This window comes from Kogia breviceps, chromosome 1 (assembly GCF_026419965.1).
Source record: "Kogia breviceps isolate mKogBre1 chromosome 1, mKogBre1 haplotype 1, whole genome shotgun sequence".
Lineage (NCBI taxonomy): Eukaryota > Metazoa > Chordata > Mammalia > Artiodactyla > Physeteridae > Kogia > Kogia breviceps.
Window position 1 is genome coordinate 160,009,568 of NC_081310.1, and position 14,432 is coordinate 160,023,999.

Here is a 14,432-nt window from a genome sequence, read left to right on the forward strand (position 1 = left end):
ATAAAGCAACTGCAGAAGTATCTCTCTTTAACTTTAATAAACATCTTATATTTGAAATATCTAAACAGCAATTTTAATGCTTATACTTGATGGATACTGAAAAGTCCATTAAACTTGACTTTAAATTAAGGAACGTCCATCTTTACAGTTGCAAATTGTAAGAAGTGTTGTTTTTATATTTTGTAGTAATAGTCTTGTGTTTAGAAAATATTCAGCTTACTCAAGCAGTGTATTTTTTGTATTGATTCTAGTTTTTAAATGCAAATTACCTTTTTCCTTCAAAATCATCTCAATTTCTACTTTTTTCTAAACTTTAAAATAAATGTTTTACATTTAATTTCATGTTGCTGTCAAAAATAAATTTACTCAGTAACTTGTGGTTTGAGGTGGCAGAAGTTGAAGTCTTGTTGCACTTGACATAGGGAAGGTGAACTTAAAATGCCAAATGAAAAGGATTTTTTCCTCTATATTCTTTTATACTATCATGGAAAATAAATTATTGAAAACCACTTGCCTGCCCACCTTCCAATCCTTGTTAGGGCAGGCATCAGAACCATGTCCTTCAATAAACCTTGAGGTATTTTGTTCTTTTTGGAGTGAGGGCAGGGAGCTTATAAAGCAGAAGGAGGGAACTTTTACATAAAACATCTTTGTTCTTGTGAGAGATGATGAATAAAGTATTTATAAATTTATAAATGGAAACTGCATTGAAATCCTTTGGTGAAATCTTTAAAATAATAGAGTAAGTAGTAGATGCTGGAAAATTCTCTTGCAAATTTGATATTTCCATTTCATTCAAAAATTTTTTATTTTTGGCTAAACATATTCTTAAGATTTTATATGCCTTTACTAAAAAGTTTCGTGGGAATCAAGTGCTATATGTAGGAGTGGCCTATATATTTATTGTAAAAGTTTCTATATTTATTATCCTGTAGTCCCTAAATAAGTTATGACCCTTATATGTAATATATGTATGTTCTTGCTAAGCTTTTTATCCCCTAAATATTGGTATTTGCAGCATATTTTAATATTTAAACATTTTGTAATTTTACACTTCTGATATTTCAGGGAGAAAAAGCCAGTGTTACACTTAGCATACTTATGGTATAACTTTGGGAAATGTATTATTTAACCAATTGTTTCATTTTGTGATTTTTAAAAAATCAACTAATGGGAAGCACTTTTAGATGGCATTTTCTTCTTAAAGTGCCTTTTAGAGCTAACATATATTTGTTTTCAGATCGCTACTTCTGAAACCTGTTTTTCAACTATTTAACTTTGAGAGAAAGGGAAGATTGAATATATAAGGATAAATTCACACTGAAATAATTTCAGGTTTATTTCCAAAACATGTTGTCCTTATTCTATTTTAAAGCAGACATACTAGGCACCAAGTAAAATCTTTGAGGGGAAGCATGAGGAGAGAAAGAAAAGAATAACTGAATCATCAATAGAATACGTCTAGTTTTTCAATTAGTCTACTTTTTCTAACGTCAAGACTTAAAACACCATGATCTTTTAGTGTAGTTCTGCTTAGCAAGAGGCAAATTATGTGGGGATTATAAGAGGAGTGGAAACCACAGAAAACACTGTCCTGTTTTGAAAAAGTGTTTTAATCAGGCAAAAGAAGCATCAGGACAAATCATTTTTAAAACAAAGTCTTCAAGTTGGGTATTGAGACTGGCAAAGGGAGAAGCAAGGAGAAAAGTCAGGGAAAGATAAAATATTCAGATGAAAGCCAAAGCTATTTGCAATTACATGTTAGAACTCAGGGTTTTGCAGGTGAAAAAGATGTTGCTTAAATATATTCATAAACCTGTAGTAAGATTTCCACTCAGCAGTTTCAGGAGATTTAACTAGCTGCTTAAAATATGACAAAACTGAATTTTAACAAATGATATTAAAATAGGACAGCCAATCAATTAACTGACAAAATAGAAGGCAGTGTGGGAGAGCCCTCCCCACATTCATTGCAGATTCGCAGCTCCCTCCGCCCGGTTTCCCTCCATCAGGCTAACGACCTCGTTTCTCCGGTAGAGCCTGGCCAAGTCGCAGGCGGTGTCCCCCTGATGGTTCCGATGCCCCACTTTGCAGGCCGTGTGCTTCACAAGGAACTCCACCACGGGGAGGTGGCCTTCTTTGGCAGCCAAGTGCAAGGGCAGGTTCCCTTCATTATCCTCGATGTTAACATCAGCTTGAAACTCCAGCAAAGTCTGTAAAGTGTCCAGGAAACCTGCTCTGGCTGCATCGTGAATGACAGCGAAACCAGTTCGGTCTCTCAAATCGGGATTAGCACCTCTAAGTAGTAGTCTCCTGGCAATCTCGGGATTTCCAAGTTTCATAACCTAGAAAAGAAGAAAAACCGGTAGAATCCTTCAAGTGCTCCTACTACAAGAATACTTAAAAATATCCATCTCTTTTTATGTATGTAACTATTTTTGATGAAGGAGTGCTTGGGGAAGACCCACATGATCGGGTTTGAAGGGCTGAGTTGCAGGAAATGAGTACTATTAGGTAAAAGTAGAAGAAAACTTCTAAAAATTGAGCTTCTATGATGGAATATCATAAACGGGCCCAAAAGTAGGATAAATTGATTAATAAAATAGAATGAGTCCGACTTATATAAAATTCACTGACAACTTGGTTCTCTATCTCTCATAAAGAGTTGTGTAATTTCATGAATTTATTAAAATAAAAGAAATGGAACTTGAGATTTAAGTAAGTCTCCTTCTGTTTGCTTGTTCATGCTCATAAAATGTGCCTGGGGTGTTAATTCTGTAAAATAAAATGTGGGTAAATTTTATTTTCTAAATAGCTGAAAAGAAATAAGTAGAGTGAGTTTCTTTAAATCCTCAGAGAAGTGTTTCCACACATCAGATTCTATCTAGTCTGATTTTATAAGCGTGAAAATGATCTCCTAAAAATCCAAACCTGGTATTTTCTTAAATTATTAATTTTCACAAGTTCTCTCCAAATAGATACAGCCCCAAGTTTCCAAGTATTTTTTTTAAATAGTTTTTTTTCTTTGCAATTATTTCATATGGGTTACTAGGTGTGTTTAGTGCTTAGAATCCTTCACTTGAAATTTAAAAATGTTACTGATTATTAAAGTGTTAAAAAGGCAACAGTGTTCTACATTGTCAATGTATTTATCTAAAACTAAGTTCATGATATGTCTTGTATTAGATAGGAAATGACTGTATGGAAACTGTTCTTGAAAAGAATGAAACAGTCATCCTACTATATTACTTACTGTTTCCTAAAGTTCTAACTAGCCTCCTAATTTTCAAGTGAGCAAAAGAAGAGAAAATAAGATATTTAATGTGTATTTTGGGACACAGACAGCTTTGTCTTGTGGTTTCAGCCCATTTATTAATCAACTGGTGATCCCATCTTATTTCCTTTTGCAGTTATTATCCGGCATTTAAGAATAACTATTTGTAAACTGCCAGTATTTTAAAAGCCAGAATTTGGTATTAAAATTTGCTATCAACATACAAATAATTCACATGACAAAGACTTATCTACTGGTGTTTAAATATATTTCACGCTAATAAGAAATCACTATTAGGCTCTCATAGTTATAAAATATTTTGTGGAGCAGCATTCAGTTGTACAATACATATAATTTAATCGTGAAAAATATAGTCTCATTAACATGCAAGAATATTTCAGCATTTTAATTGTTTTAATTTATATTTAGGTATATTCATAATAACCTAAATTTATAATACATTACACAGTAGACACTCAAATATTTGTGAAATTAAATATACACTGGAAAATACATACAAAGCTGATCTCTTTAGAATGTTTGTTTTAAAAAATCACAAATTAAGTAACATGATGAAATATATTTGGAATGAATAATATTTTATAAATGCAAACTCTATAGATGGCCAAGATGTTAAGCTTCCCTGTTGATAAAACCCTGTTGACTTTTAGCCCTTCCTTTGGGGCAGTGGTTAAAAATGATACATAATTTATTTTTCAAGAACTTCAATGAAATACTTTTTGGTTATTAAAAATTAACACAATCTAATTTTTACCACAACTGCCTCTAAATATTTAGTCACATCTAAGGACCTGAACTGGGAAAAATAAGAGAGACACCTTGGATCTTTGTAAAGCAAATGTACGATTAAGGCCTTTGATATTATCCTGATTGAGAAGCTTACACTAGGAAGGGGGGAAAAGCTTTTGTAATTGGGTTAATAAACATAATTGTAGGAGAAAATTTGCCATATTTCACCAAAAATAATAGTAATGCTGGAAATTGTTTTGAAAGAAAGTTCTTTCTTGAGTTATGACACAACTTCAGAGTCAGGATCATACATACTGAAAATAAGCCTTGAGACTCCTGTTTGTGTGTGTTTCATTATATGTATTAGGACTAAGCCACAATAAGTGGGTGTTAATATCTTGATAAGTATGTTTAATATAAACGAGATTGCAGAATTGTATTAAAAATGTTTGTCAAAACTTTTTTTTTTGCAGTATTAATCTCCCAGTCTTCCTGCTCGTCAAAAGTCCTGCAAGATCCTATTCTTACAGGGTTAAGTGGCTCATTCTTTGTGATATTTATATAATATTTTGAATGTTCAATAGGAAACTTTTCAATATATTAAATTTGTGGCATTGCTATCAGCACAAAACCTGTTAAAAACTACTAGGTGGAAAAAGAAAAAAAACCCTTACCCCACTTAATCTACCTGAAATAACAAGATAAATAATTTAGTATCTATAAACTTCCTTAATACTGAAATTTTTGCAAGGTCAGTGTATTCTGATTTAAAATATACAGGCTGTATGGACTTCATCTGTCAATAGTACATTTCCTGCCACTTAAATTTCTAATTCTTGCAATTAAAACAAAGCACTCTAAAAACCCTCTCCCCAGTGGATTTTCAAAAACAGCTTCAAGTGTTGCATTTCGAATATGCATAGCTTATAAGAATATCATCAGAACTCAAATAAAGCAACTGAGACTACTTTGCCATTTTTCTGTTTCTAAGCCTTTCAACTAAGTTACATGATAACGTTCAGAGGAGGAAAAAAATTATCAGGTACAATACTTGGCAGATGGACGTGTTTCATTTGTTGCTTATAAATCTAATTACTAAAAATTAGAACATACCAGGGTATGACCGCAGAGACAAAAACACTATAAACTGAGCTCTCATTAGAAAATTCAACTTTTTATTCCTCCTCGATCCTGAATGGGTGGATGGTATTACATTAACTGTGAAATGTACATCCTGTGCCCGTGCCCAGGCCACCCATTCCAAACGAGGAAAGGTCGTTGGTCAAAACCTGAAGCATTTGAAGAAAAAACACCCTTGCCAGTAGTCAAGAAAATTAACGTTAAAGTCAATTATTGGAGCAAAGTACGGAAACCACTAATAGCAGTGTATTTACTTCAAATAATAATCATAATAACGTGTTTACAGAGCTGTCTAAAAAAAAGAAAAACCAAAAAACTCGGCGCTGCTACGACTGCTACAGAATCCCCACCGTCACAAAAACATTCCAAAAATTAAGACCAAACCTGGAACCCACTTGATATCGAGGATGTTATTGGATTTGACGAGTTTGTTCAAAGTACGTCATTTTGGGGAGTTGGATCCACTTAAAGATATAAAATATGGCAACCAACTAGTTTTTAAAACAGTTAAATTTTGTACCCCTGAAAGCTTAAAAGCTATTATTCTAGAAACCCGGGTCACGTAGGCAACATTGTTGACCTGTTTTCCCCACCTCTCTGGATACCAACCTGCAGCGCAGTCCTTCCAAATCCATTTTGTGCATTGACGTTTACATTATTTTGCAACAAACTAGTAAGTTGCTCTAGGTCCCCCCTGGCAGCTGCGGACGCCAACTCGTTCCCCCAAGGCTCGGCCATTCTTTAGGGTCCTGACGATCGGGAAAAGATGAATTAGTTGTTTTTCTTTTTCCCCTTTCCTTCGCTCCTAACCAGGCTGCATGATGGCATCGGAGACTGACAGAAGGACTGGGATGGTTAATCTGGAGTAGAGCTTGGTAGTAAATACTAGTAAGATCTGCCTGCCAAAAGCCCGCCCCTCGATTCACACGTGATTATTCAGCAAAACTGAGCCATTGGAGAGGGGCTCCGCTCCTCGCTTTTTAGCTTAACCCCTATGAAGAATTCTGGTGATTAAACTGAGAGATATACAGGCACACATACATTTCTGGTAAATTACTCTGGACGTAAAATATAGGCAGAGCTGGCACGTACCTACACTACAGATCTCCGTGAGGAATGTGTGCGGAGATTTAAGGCACTAGATCAGGGCAGAAAATACCGCGAAAAAAGAGACATTTGGGGGGGAAGAAAAGGCATCAACCCACCCTTGTTCACGGTGGTGACTTGAGCCGCGCGAGCCAGTACCGCAGGGGCAGGTCCTCGAAGGGGCTCGGTCTCCATCCGTCTCGCCGAAGGGGTAGTCCTGAGTCCTCCGCTGCAGGGAGAGCGCCGCGGTGGCTGGATGCTGAGGTGCTCCTGGGGTTAAAGATGATCGCCAAAAGCAAATGAGAGTAGCAGTTCCGTGGCCCTCAAGTTACAGGTCGTAACGACTCCTCGGTGGCCTTGGATTCTCCGGAGGAGCCTTAATTCGCGTTCAGGCCGAGCTGCGGGCTAACGCCGCGCGGGAGGGCTCCGGAGCCCGCCCGCCGGGCTACCGCAGCCCCACCGAGCCTCAGAGGCCGTGGGAGCCAGGCTCGGCGCGCGTCTCCGGAGACTGCCGGGCGCGCGGCGGGCCCCCGGCAAGCCGGTCATGCCGGCCCCACCGGGTCCTGGGACTCCCAGCAGCGTGAGGAAGGGGGAGAGCGATGCGGGAAGTGTCTATGGGGCCCGGGCTGCTGAAGCAGAGCGCTGCAGCATCGCGGCTGCACAGGGCAGCCCACCGGTAACTTCCCGCCTACAACCGAGCCAGTTCAGACTTCCTAATGTGGAAGCTCATTGAGCTGCTGCCGCCTCTTTTCCTTCCTTTCCCGGTTTTCTGAGGGCCTCCGGAGATCGGGAGGGTCCTGGGAAGTCTCAGGCCAAGCTCTGAGTATCGGGAGTCGCCACAATTCCAGGGCGCAGCCAGTCCCGCCGCTCTTGGCGAGAACCCAGCGGCTTCGGCGCCGGGTGCCACTTCGCCAACCTCTCGCGGTCCCCTGGCCTGTGCCCCCAGCCTGTGCAGCCGATAGGGCAGCGGCCGCCAGCCAGCTGTGCCCTGGAGCCGAGCTGGGTAGCACCGCTTCCTCCCGAGCCGCAGCGCTCCCAGTGACAGTTTCTTTTGTAGCTGGTCCCCCCCAAATCGCCGGTCCCTGTTCCCTTCACCCCTACAGACACTTGTGCGTCGTGCCCCTTTCTGGTCTTTTCCTTCCCTCCCTCCCTCGCTTCTTTTTTCGCTCAAACAATTGCTGCTTCTGTTGCCGCTGCAGAGACGGTGCCGGTTTCTTCTCCCTTTTTTCCGACCTCATCAGCTTTTTTTGAAAAGAAAAAAATTGAGCGCTTTTTGAGTTGAAAAACCCGCCCCCATTTTAACGGCAGAGTTTTAAGGAGGCTCGGCGGAGTTGCAGCGCCGCGGGAGCGGGAAGGCTGGGCACCGCCCACGCCCCGCCCTCCGCCCTGGTGGCGCTCGAGCACTCTGCCGGGCTCGCCCCGCCCCCCGCCCCGCGCCCTTTCTCCCGCCTCCTCGCTCTCGGCTTTCCTCCCTCAGTCTCCTGCGCTGGCTCCCACCCGCCAGCCCAGCGGCCAGGCCCCAGCCGGAGCGGCTCTTTCGGACCCGCGGAGCCGGGTTCGGCCCCCTCCGGCTGGCGGGCGGAATAGAATCTGCGATGTGAAACCCCGGGCTGCCCCGAGGCCGGCGGGGGCGGAGGTGGAGGAAAGAGGCTTGTTAATTAAGGCTGTGGAGAGCCGAAGGGCCTTGGAGGCTCGGCGGCGCTGACTGCTGGAAGGCGGAGAGGAGGCTGGCGCGAAGCGAGTCTTTCCCCGGCCCTGGCCGGGCAGCCCGGCCCGCCTCCGCGCTCCCCCGCTAGGCTCTCGAAGTTCGGGCGGCCAGGCCTACGGCTGCCGCCTCTTCCTCTGGGGCGCGCGCTGTGTAAACTCGGCCTCCTTTTCTCAGTGCAGAGCTTCGGCCTCGCACCTGCTAGCTCAACGCCCAGGGCCGCGGTGGGCAGAGGTGGCCGCAGGGTTGGAGGGAGAGACCTGACTGACAGCAAAAGCAGTGCTCAGAAAAAGCAAAAGTCTTTTATAGACTGATTTTTACGAATACTAAAGGCATGGTATAGGTAAGAAATCACGACGAACTCTGAAGCCTTAATGTTACAGGGACTTGAAACTGAAATATTCCATTTCTTTGGGGAAAGGGAGAAAAGCAATTAACTTTAAAGCAAAAAAAAAAAGTCGTGGGAAGGATTTTCTAACAAGGCCATTTCTTTCTTGTCAAAGTTCTCTCTGACTACTTAGATGGGACTTGTTTTTGGGGGGGAGGGGGTGTCCAAATGTAAAGGAATAGTATCTTCCTAATCGTTTATTTCAATCATCTGAGACACCAGTTCTCTGTACTTTTAACTTCCTCTTTTAGCTATGTAAGATAATTAATTACTGTTTTCTATATTTTTTGCACTTAAAAATATCCAACACGATTGCAGGATGCACCCAGCGGTCAAAATGAAACCAAGCAAAAAATGACAGGTGGTCTAATTATTACCGACCTCTAGCAAGCATGTCCTCAAGCAACATCTATACCCAGCTCCTTGAAGTACACTGGGAGTATTAGCAACGAAATACACCAACAACATTTGGATAATCATCTAGCATCAGATTGCCTGGTAGGTAGAGGGAGAGTTGAAACTGCGAAGAATCCTGCAGTGTTTCCTTTAACTGAATTGTTGAGAGGAAAATAACCAGAGCTCTTTTCTTAGGTAACTAAATTTGAAATGTGAATCAAACATGAACTACAACACAGGAAATTAACTCCTCTCGTTTCTTACATATATTTAGACATTTCAAATAGAACATTTAGGATTCCATATATACCAGTATATACCATAAATAATTTACTTTTGATTATTCTGGGAAATTAGTATGTAATCTTTCAGTATAGCTGGAGGGTGTGATGATATAGTAGCACTGTTGGCTGTTAAAAGATAACTGGCATCAGTCCAACTTATGAGAGTTGCTTTCTAGCATTTATTATGGTTTCTTGCTAAGAGATGACATTGTAATAAGGAAGAATATTGTACTCATGTAAAGTATAGGTATACATTTGTTATAATTTTCATGAAATAAAATTCTTTTTGCTGAATAACGATAAATAAAACTTATGGTAATTTAAGATGCATACAGCGCTGGATTAATAGTTTTGGAGCTCCTAAGCATTGAAAAGATTTTGATGTCCCACCAACTCACCTCATATGTAAATAAAAATAATACAAAACCAAAAAATAAGTGTAAAGAAGTTCAACAAAGTTCTGATTTTTCCCATGTTGACCACTTCAGTGCTTTTGCTGAAATATTAAATTCTTTCAGAAAGTTTGTTTGTTTTTTACTCTGACTTAGGTAGTGTCCTGAAGCATGTACTTTGTTTGCTTATTGTATAACCCAGAACTGGCAGCATAGAGATTACAATCTTAGTTCAGAAAGCATAAGTAAGCACCACAAAAGACCTCCAATGAAAATCTCATATTGAGAGCTAGTTCACTGAAGTCAAAGGTATCTCTGCCCTCAATAAGCTTACATTCTAACATGATGTACAAAAAAGATTAACAGTTAAGCATCTGTTATACTGAAAGTAGTAGTTTGTCTTTTAACACAGTAATGACATATCTCTCAAACACTGAAATAGAGCCTTTTAGTTGGATATAAAATACTAACAGTCATGGAAATTTTTTCAGCAGTTCATACTCATTTTAAAGGGTTTATAGAAGTACTACAGTCAAATTATTTTGTGCTTTTTCCCCCATTGACTTAAGTATGCATAGTTTCTGAATGATTAACTTATGGATATGTGTATGTGGCATTTATAATTTCTTTACATAGTCCCAAAGTCTTCCTTTTGTTATATTTATAGATCCAAGAGAGGTAGAAAACAGACTGGTACCCTCAAGGGGCCTTTTTATCATTTAATTATTGGGGCTTTGGCATTTTATTTCTGAAATTCATCAGGCTTTTTCATATGGGTTCTCACACCACTTATGAAAGTCTTTTTGTAAAGTAAGAGAAAAAAATGCCCAGTAAGCAACTCAAAAGTTTAAACATAATAGCAACAATTAATATTTATATAGTGTTTCCTGGTTATAACATCATGCACACATTATTTAATCTTTACAACTCTGGGAGGTAAATATGATAACTATCCCCATTTTTCAGGTGAAGGAATTGAGAATGTGACTAAGGCCAATAAGTAGTGGATATAGGATTTGAACTCAGAATTCATCCCCAAATGTTAGGCCTTTTCTATTACTTAAGAGTCCAGTTCATTGGAAGCTTTGGGTTTGGAACTCTCCCAGACTTTTCCCTATGTGCTTCTTCCATTGGCTGGTTTTGGCCTGTATCCTTTCCCCTTTTCCTGTAATAAATTGTAACCATAAGCTAAAAAAAAAAGAGTCCAGGATCAGGCACTAGTGTCCTAACGAAAATTAAATCATTATATGAAATATATTTTGGATTACTTAAGTGTGGATCTAACTGTAGTAGCATTAATCGTCTCAGGAATTACATTGTAATTGAGTAGCATTGTTAAATAGCTTGATTAACTTAAAGGATCAAGGTTAACACCCCCAATAATGAGTCATGTTGATATCATGTGTCCCTGATATGATGTGATGAGGACACATCACCTTGTGGAATCCTTCCCCTGAATCCATAAACTCAGCATAATTCTGAGAAAACATTAGACAAACCCAAACTGAGAGACATTCTATAAAGTTCCTGACCATTAGTCTTCAAAAGTCAAGACCGAGCAATGGTCACAGATTGGAAGAGGCTAAGGAAATGACCACTAAATGTAATGTGGTATTCTGGTTTGGACCCTGGAACAGAAAAAGTACATTAATATAAAAATCCAAATAGAGTCTCTAGAACATAATTAATAGTATTAATGCCAGTGTTAATTTCTTAGTTTTGATATCAGTACCGTGGTCATACAAGATGGTAACAGAGGAAGCTGGAAAAAGGTAAATAGGAGCATTCTGTACTATGTTTGCAACTATTATATAAATCTAAAATTATGTCAAATAAAAATTTAGCAAAATAACTACAAGTAAACTTTATTATATATATTTGAAAAAATATGAAATAAAATTCCTTTTAAAAGAAGAATGGTAAGATCAAAGAACATGGAGATTCTAGAAAAAGATCTATATTTGAATTAGACTGAGCTCCATGAGTTAATGCAGTAAAACAACTATGAGAATAGATAGATTAAAATTATTTTTCTTTGCTCATGCTTATGTACAGATAATCTGTATTTTTATTCTCTCAGTTTTTGACACTGGAATGAAATTGTTTCCTTTAAGGAAGGAATTCTGGGGAAATGAATTTTCTCTTTTTTCTAAAAAATATTTTTTTGATGTGGACCACTTTTAAAGTCGTTATTGAATTTCTTAAAATACTGCTTCTGTTTTATGTTTTGGTCTTTTGGCCACAAGGCATATGGGATCTTAGCTCCCAGACCAGGGATCAAACCTGCGTCCCCTGCATTGGAAGGCAGATTCTTAACCACTGGACTGCCAGGGAAGTCCCGAATTTTCTCTTAATTCAGTATTTATTTTTCTTTCATTCCTTTCCCTGTAGTGGAAAGTTACTCTGGATTCTGGGTATCCAACCATGAATAGTTACGTCATAGGGAAGAATCAGTCTCTTCAGGAATTATTATACACTATGGAGCGTAAAATGCAGGGAGGCAACAGGGTGAGTGGAAAGAGCACTAGTTTTGACCTAGCCTTGAATGCTAGGTCTCTCCCTGTATAGCATGACTTTGGGCACATTCTTAGCCTATCAGAGAAGTTTTTTATTCTGTAAAATGGTTGTTGTAAAAATTAAATGAGATAAGGCGTGTGAAGTACCTGTACATACTAGACATCCAATAAAAATAAATTCAAAGGCATTGGTTGTTATGTACCCAGGAGTTTGCTATTTATGAACTATGGTGAATATAAAAACACATGGAATGAAATGGCTGATAATCTCAAAGAACTTTCAACCTTTGAGGAGAGATTAAAACATGCAGAGATGAAACAATTAGAGAAAAAAATTACAGAATTTATCAGAGTATTAAACTGTGTTGTAAAGATAGTACAGCAGTGATTAGAAAGGAGAAAAATCCTTGTTGGCTTAAATATTATGAAAGAGGTGATCCTGAGAAAAGCATTTAGGAACTGGTATACAAAGTAATAGCAGCTAATAAGGTTTAAGGTTTTGAAAAGTTTTCACAAGCATTATATCACTCAATAATCACAATCACTCTGTGAAATAAGTTTTATAAGCCCCATTTTAGAAGTAAAGAAATCGAGACTGAGAGAAGTTTTTTGTTTGCTTGTTTTTGTCAAGCGGTAGAACTAGAACTCAAGCCTAGTAATGCTGACTATGAAATCTATGCTTGTTTTGTAAAAATATTTTATGCTTCCATGCATTTTCATAATTGTTTTCTCATCACCTGAAATAGTCATGTCAGAAGCTGAAGTCAGAGAGTCTAAGTGACCCATCCAAGTTCCCCCAGCTAATTAGTTGGGAAAGCAGTACTAGAAACCATATGCCTGAATGTCTAGTGTATTTTCCCCCTCTTTCTGTATTACCACATTCTTTTAATTTCCAGATGGAGAGGAGGGAGGGAGAAGGGGAGCAGTACTGGATTTGAATGGGCTCCAAGACATACACACATGTCATCACAGAGAAAAATCTCAACTTTGCAGGGCTGCATTAATCCTGGCCATGTAACTAGAGACAGTCATCCACCTGCCTTGTGCTGAGAATGACATATATGAATGGGGCAAGTGAATTGCCACACTTAAATTGCTGGTACTATGTTTCACCTCATAATTCATATTTGTGCTATATTTTGGAATTACTTCTTTGGGGGTGGCAGTTAACCAAGAAACCCTTCAATTCATGTGACTATGGAGGGTTCTGTTTCTTATCTACCTCATTCTGGTCTGAATACAGACATGAGAGTTGTAGGCCAGACTATTTTCGTCTAAAGAAAAAAAAGCAGAATAAACCTAGAGCTTTAGAACACCATAGTGCTCTTTGTGTTCAGGGAATACAAAGATTCTATATGGTGATTTCACTAGTTTCTATTTTAACTATACGGCACAAAATCAGCAAACTTATTTCACACTTTCAGGATTTTACATATTTTCCACCGCAAGTACATGCTCTATTTCAGTCCAGAAGATGGTATTTTCCAAGTCAAAGTTGAACATATTCTACTGTCACTCTTCCTCCAGCGGGAATGACATTTATAAACTATGACATTTCACTGTACATAGTCTTCGACTATTCTTGGCTCAAAGCCTGATCATCTTTTCCTCGGGGTCGATATTCTCACCTTTCTCAGCTTCCAGGTCTGCCCCATGACTACCGTGGGAATCTGGTTGCTTGCCATTCCTTGTTACTGAATGTCTGAGGGTGCAAGCGTCAGGGCTTGGGATCGAGTGTGACAGTGTGCAAGTGGGCTTTGACAGGTTGAGCATAAAAGACTATGTGAAGTTGTATTTTGGTGAAACAGAGAAAATGTACATTTATGAAATGTTTGTTAGACGGGATGTGACGGTGTGCTGAGTTGGTTTGTGAGGCTTGACGTGTATGTGTGTTACTATATAACCACGTAAGGAGCAGAATCTGATCCCCGCCCCAACCATGGGGAGGCGGTATCCCGAGGCCTTTGCTTAATTCAAACCGGAATAACCTGTTGCGGGACTCCAAGCTGCCGCAGTTGTAGGTTGGCGTCCCCGCCGGCGGCGCGCGGATCTCCGCCCGGTAGTCGCGCGCCCAGCGCCTGACAGGAGGGCAGTCACGTGGCAGCCGCAAAGCGGCGCTTTGCGACCTCGATGACAGGCAAAATGTGCGACAGCCTCGGCGCTGGCCAACCAGGGGCGGAGGCGGCGGCCAGGGAGGAAGCGGAGGAGGCGGAGGCGGCCGTGGCGTTCGCCCGCCTGGTTTTTCGCTCGCTTTCCCCGCCCCCGCCGGTCTTGTCGCCGTTGAAGGGAGCCGGCTGCGCGCTGTCGCAACCAGCTCTTATCCTGGCCGGCGACAGTAAAACCGAACCCACATCCCTACCAACCTCCCTTTCGGGGCGGCTGCGGCTCGGGCTCCGCGGGGCGCAGGCAAGCGGCCCAGGCGCCTGAAGGTTACCGAGTGCATGAGCGCCTAGCCTCCCGCGCTGCCCCTCCCGCCGGCCCGCCGGCCGGCCCGCCGGCTC

The 14,432-nt window shown here is 40.3% G+C and overlaps 1 protein-coding gene across 2 annotated transcripts; it reads right to left on the reverse strand.

Moving 5' to 3' along the window:
• Window positions 1-1,595: 1,595 nt before the first annotated feature.
• On the reverse strand, window positions 1,596-7,625 carry CDKN2C (cyclin dependent kinase inhibitor 2C). Of its 2 annotated transcripts, XM_059064397.2 has the most exons (3): window positions 6,370-7,625; window positions 5,774-5,913; window positions 1,596-2,345 (listed from the first exon to the last, which is right to left on the reverse strand). In XM_059064397.2, the coding sequence occupies exons 2-3, from the start codon at window positions 5,900-5,902 to the stop codon at window positions 1,968-1,970; spliced, it is 507 nt and encodes a 168-aa protein (XP_058920380.1). In that variant the 5' UTR covers window positions 5,903-5,913; window positions 6,370-7,625; the 3' UTR covers window positions 1,596-1,967. The 2 variants fall into 2 exon arrangements, with proteins under 2 accessions (XP_058920380.1, XP_066864073.1); XM_067007972.1 differs by lacking the exon at window positions 6,370-7,625 and having other exon boundaries at window positions 5,774-6,048.
• Between the last annotated feature and the right edge of the window lie 6,807 nt (window positions 7,626-14,432).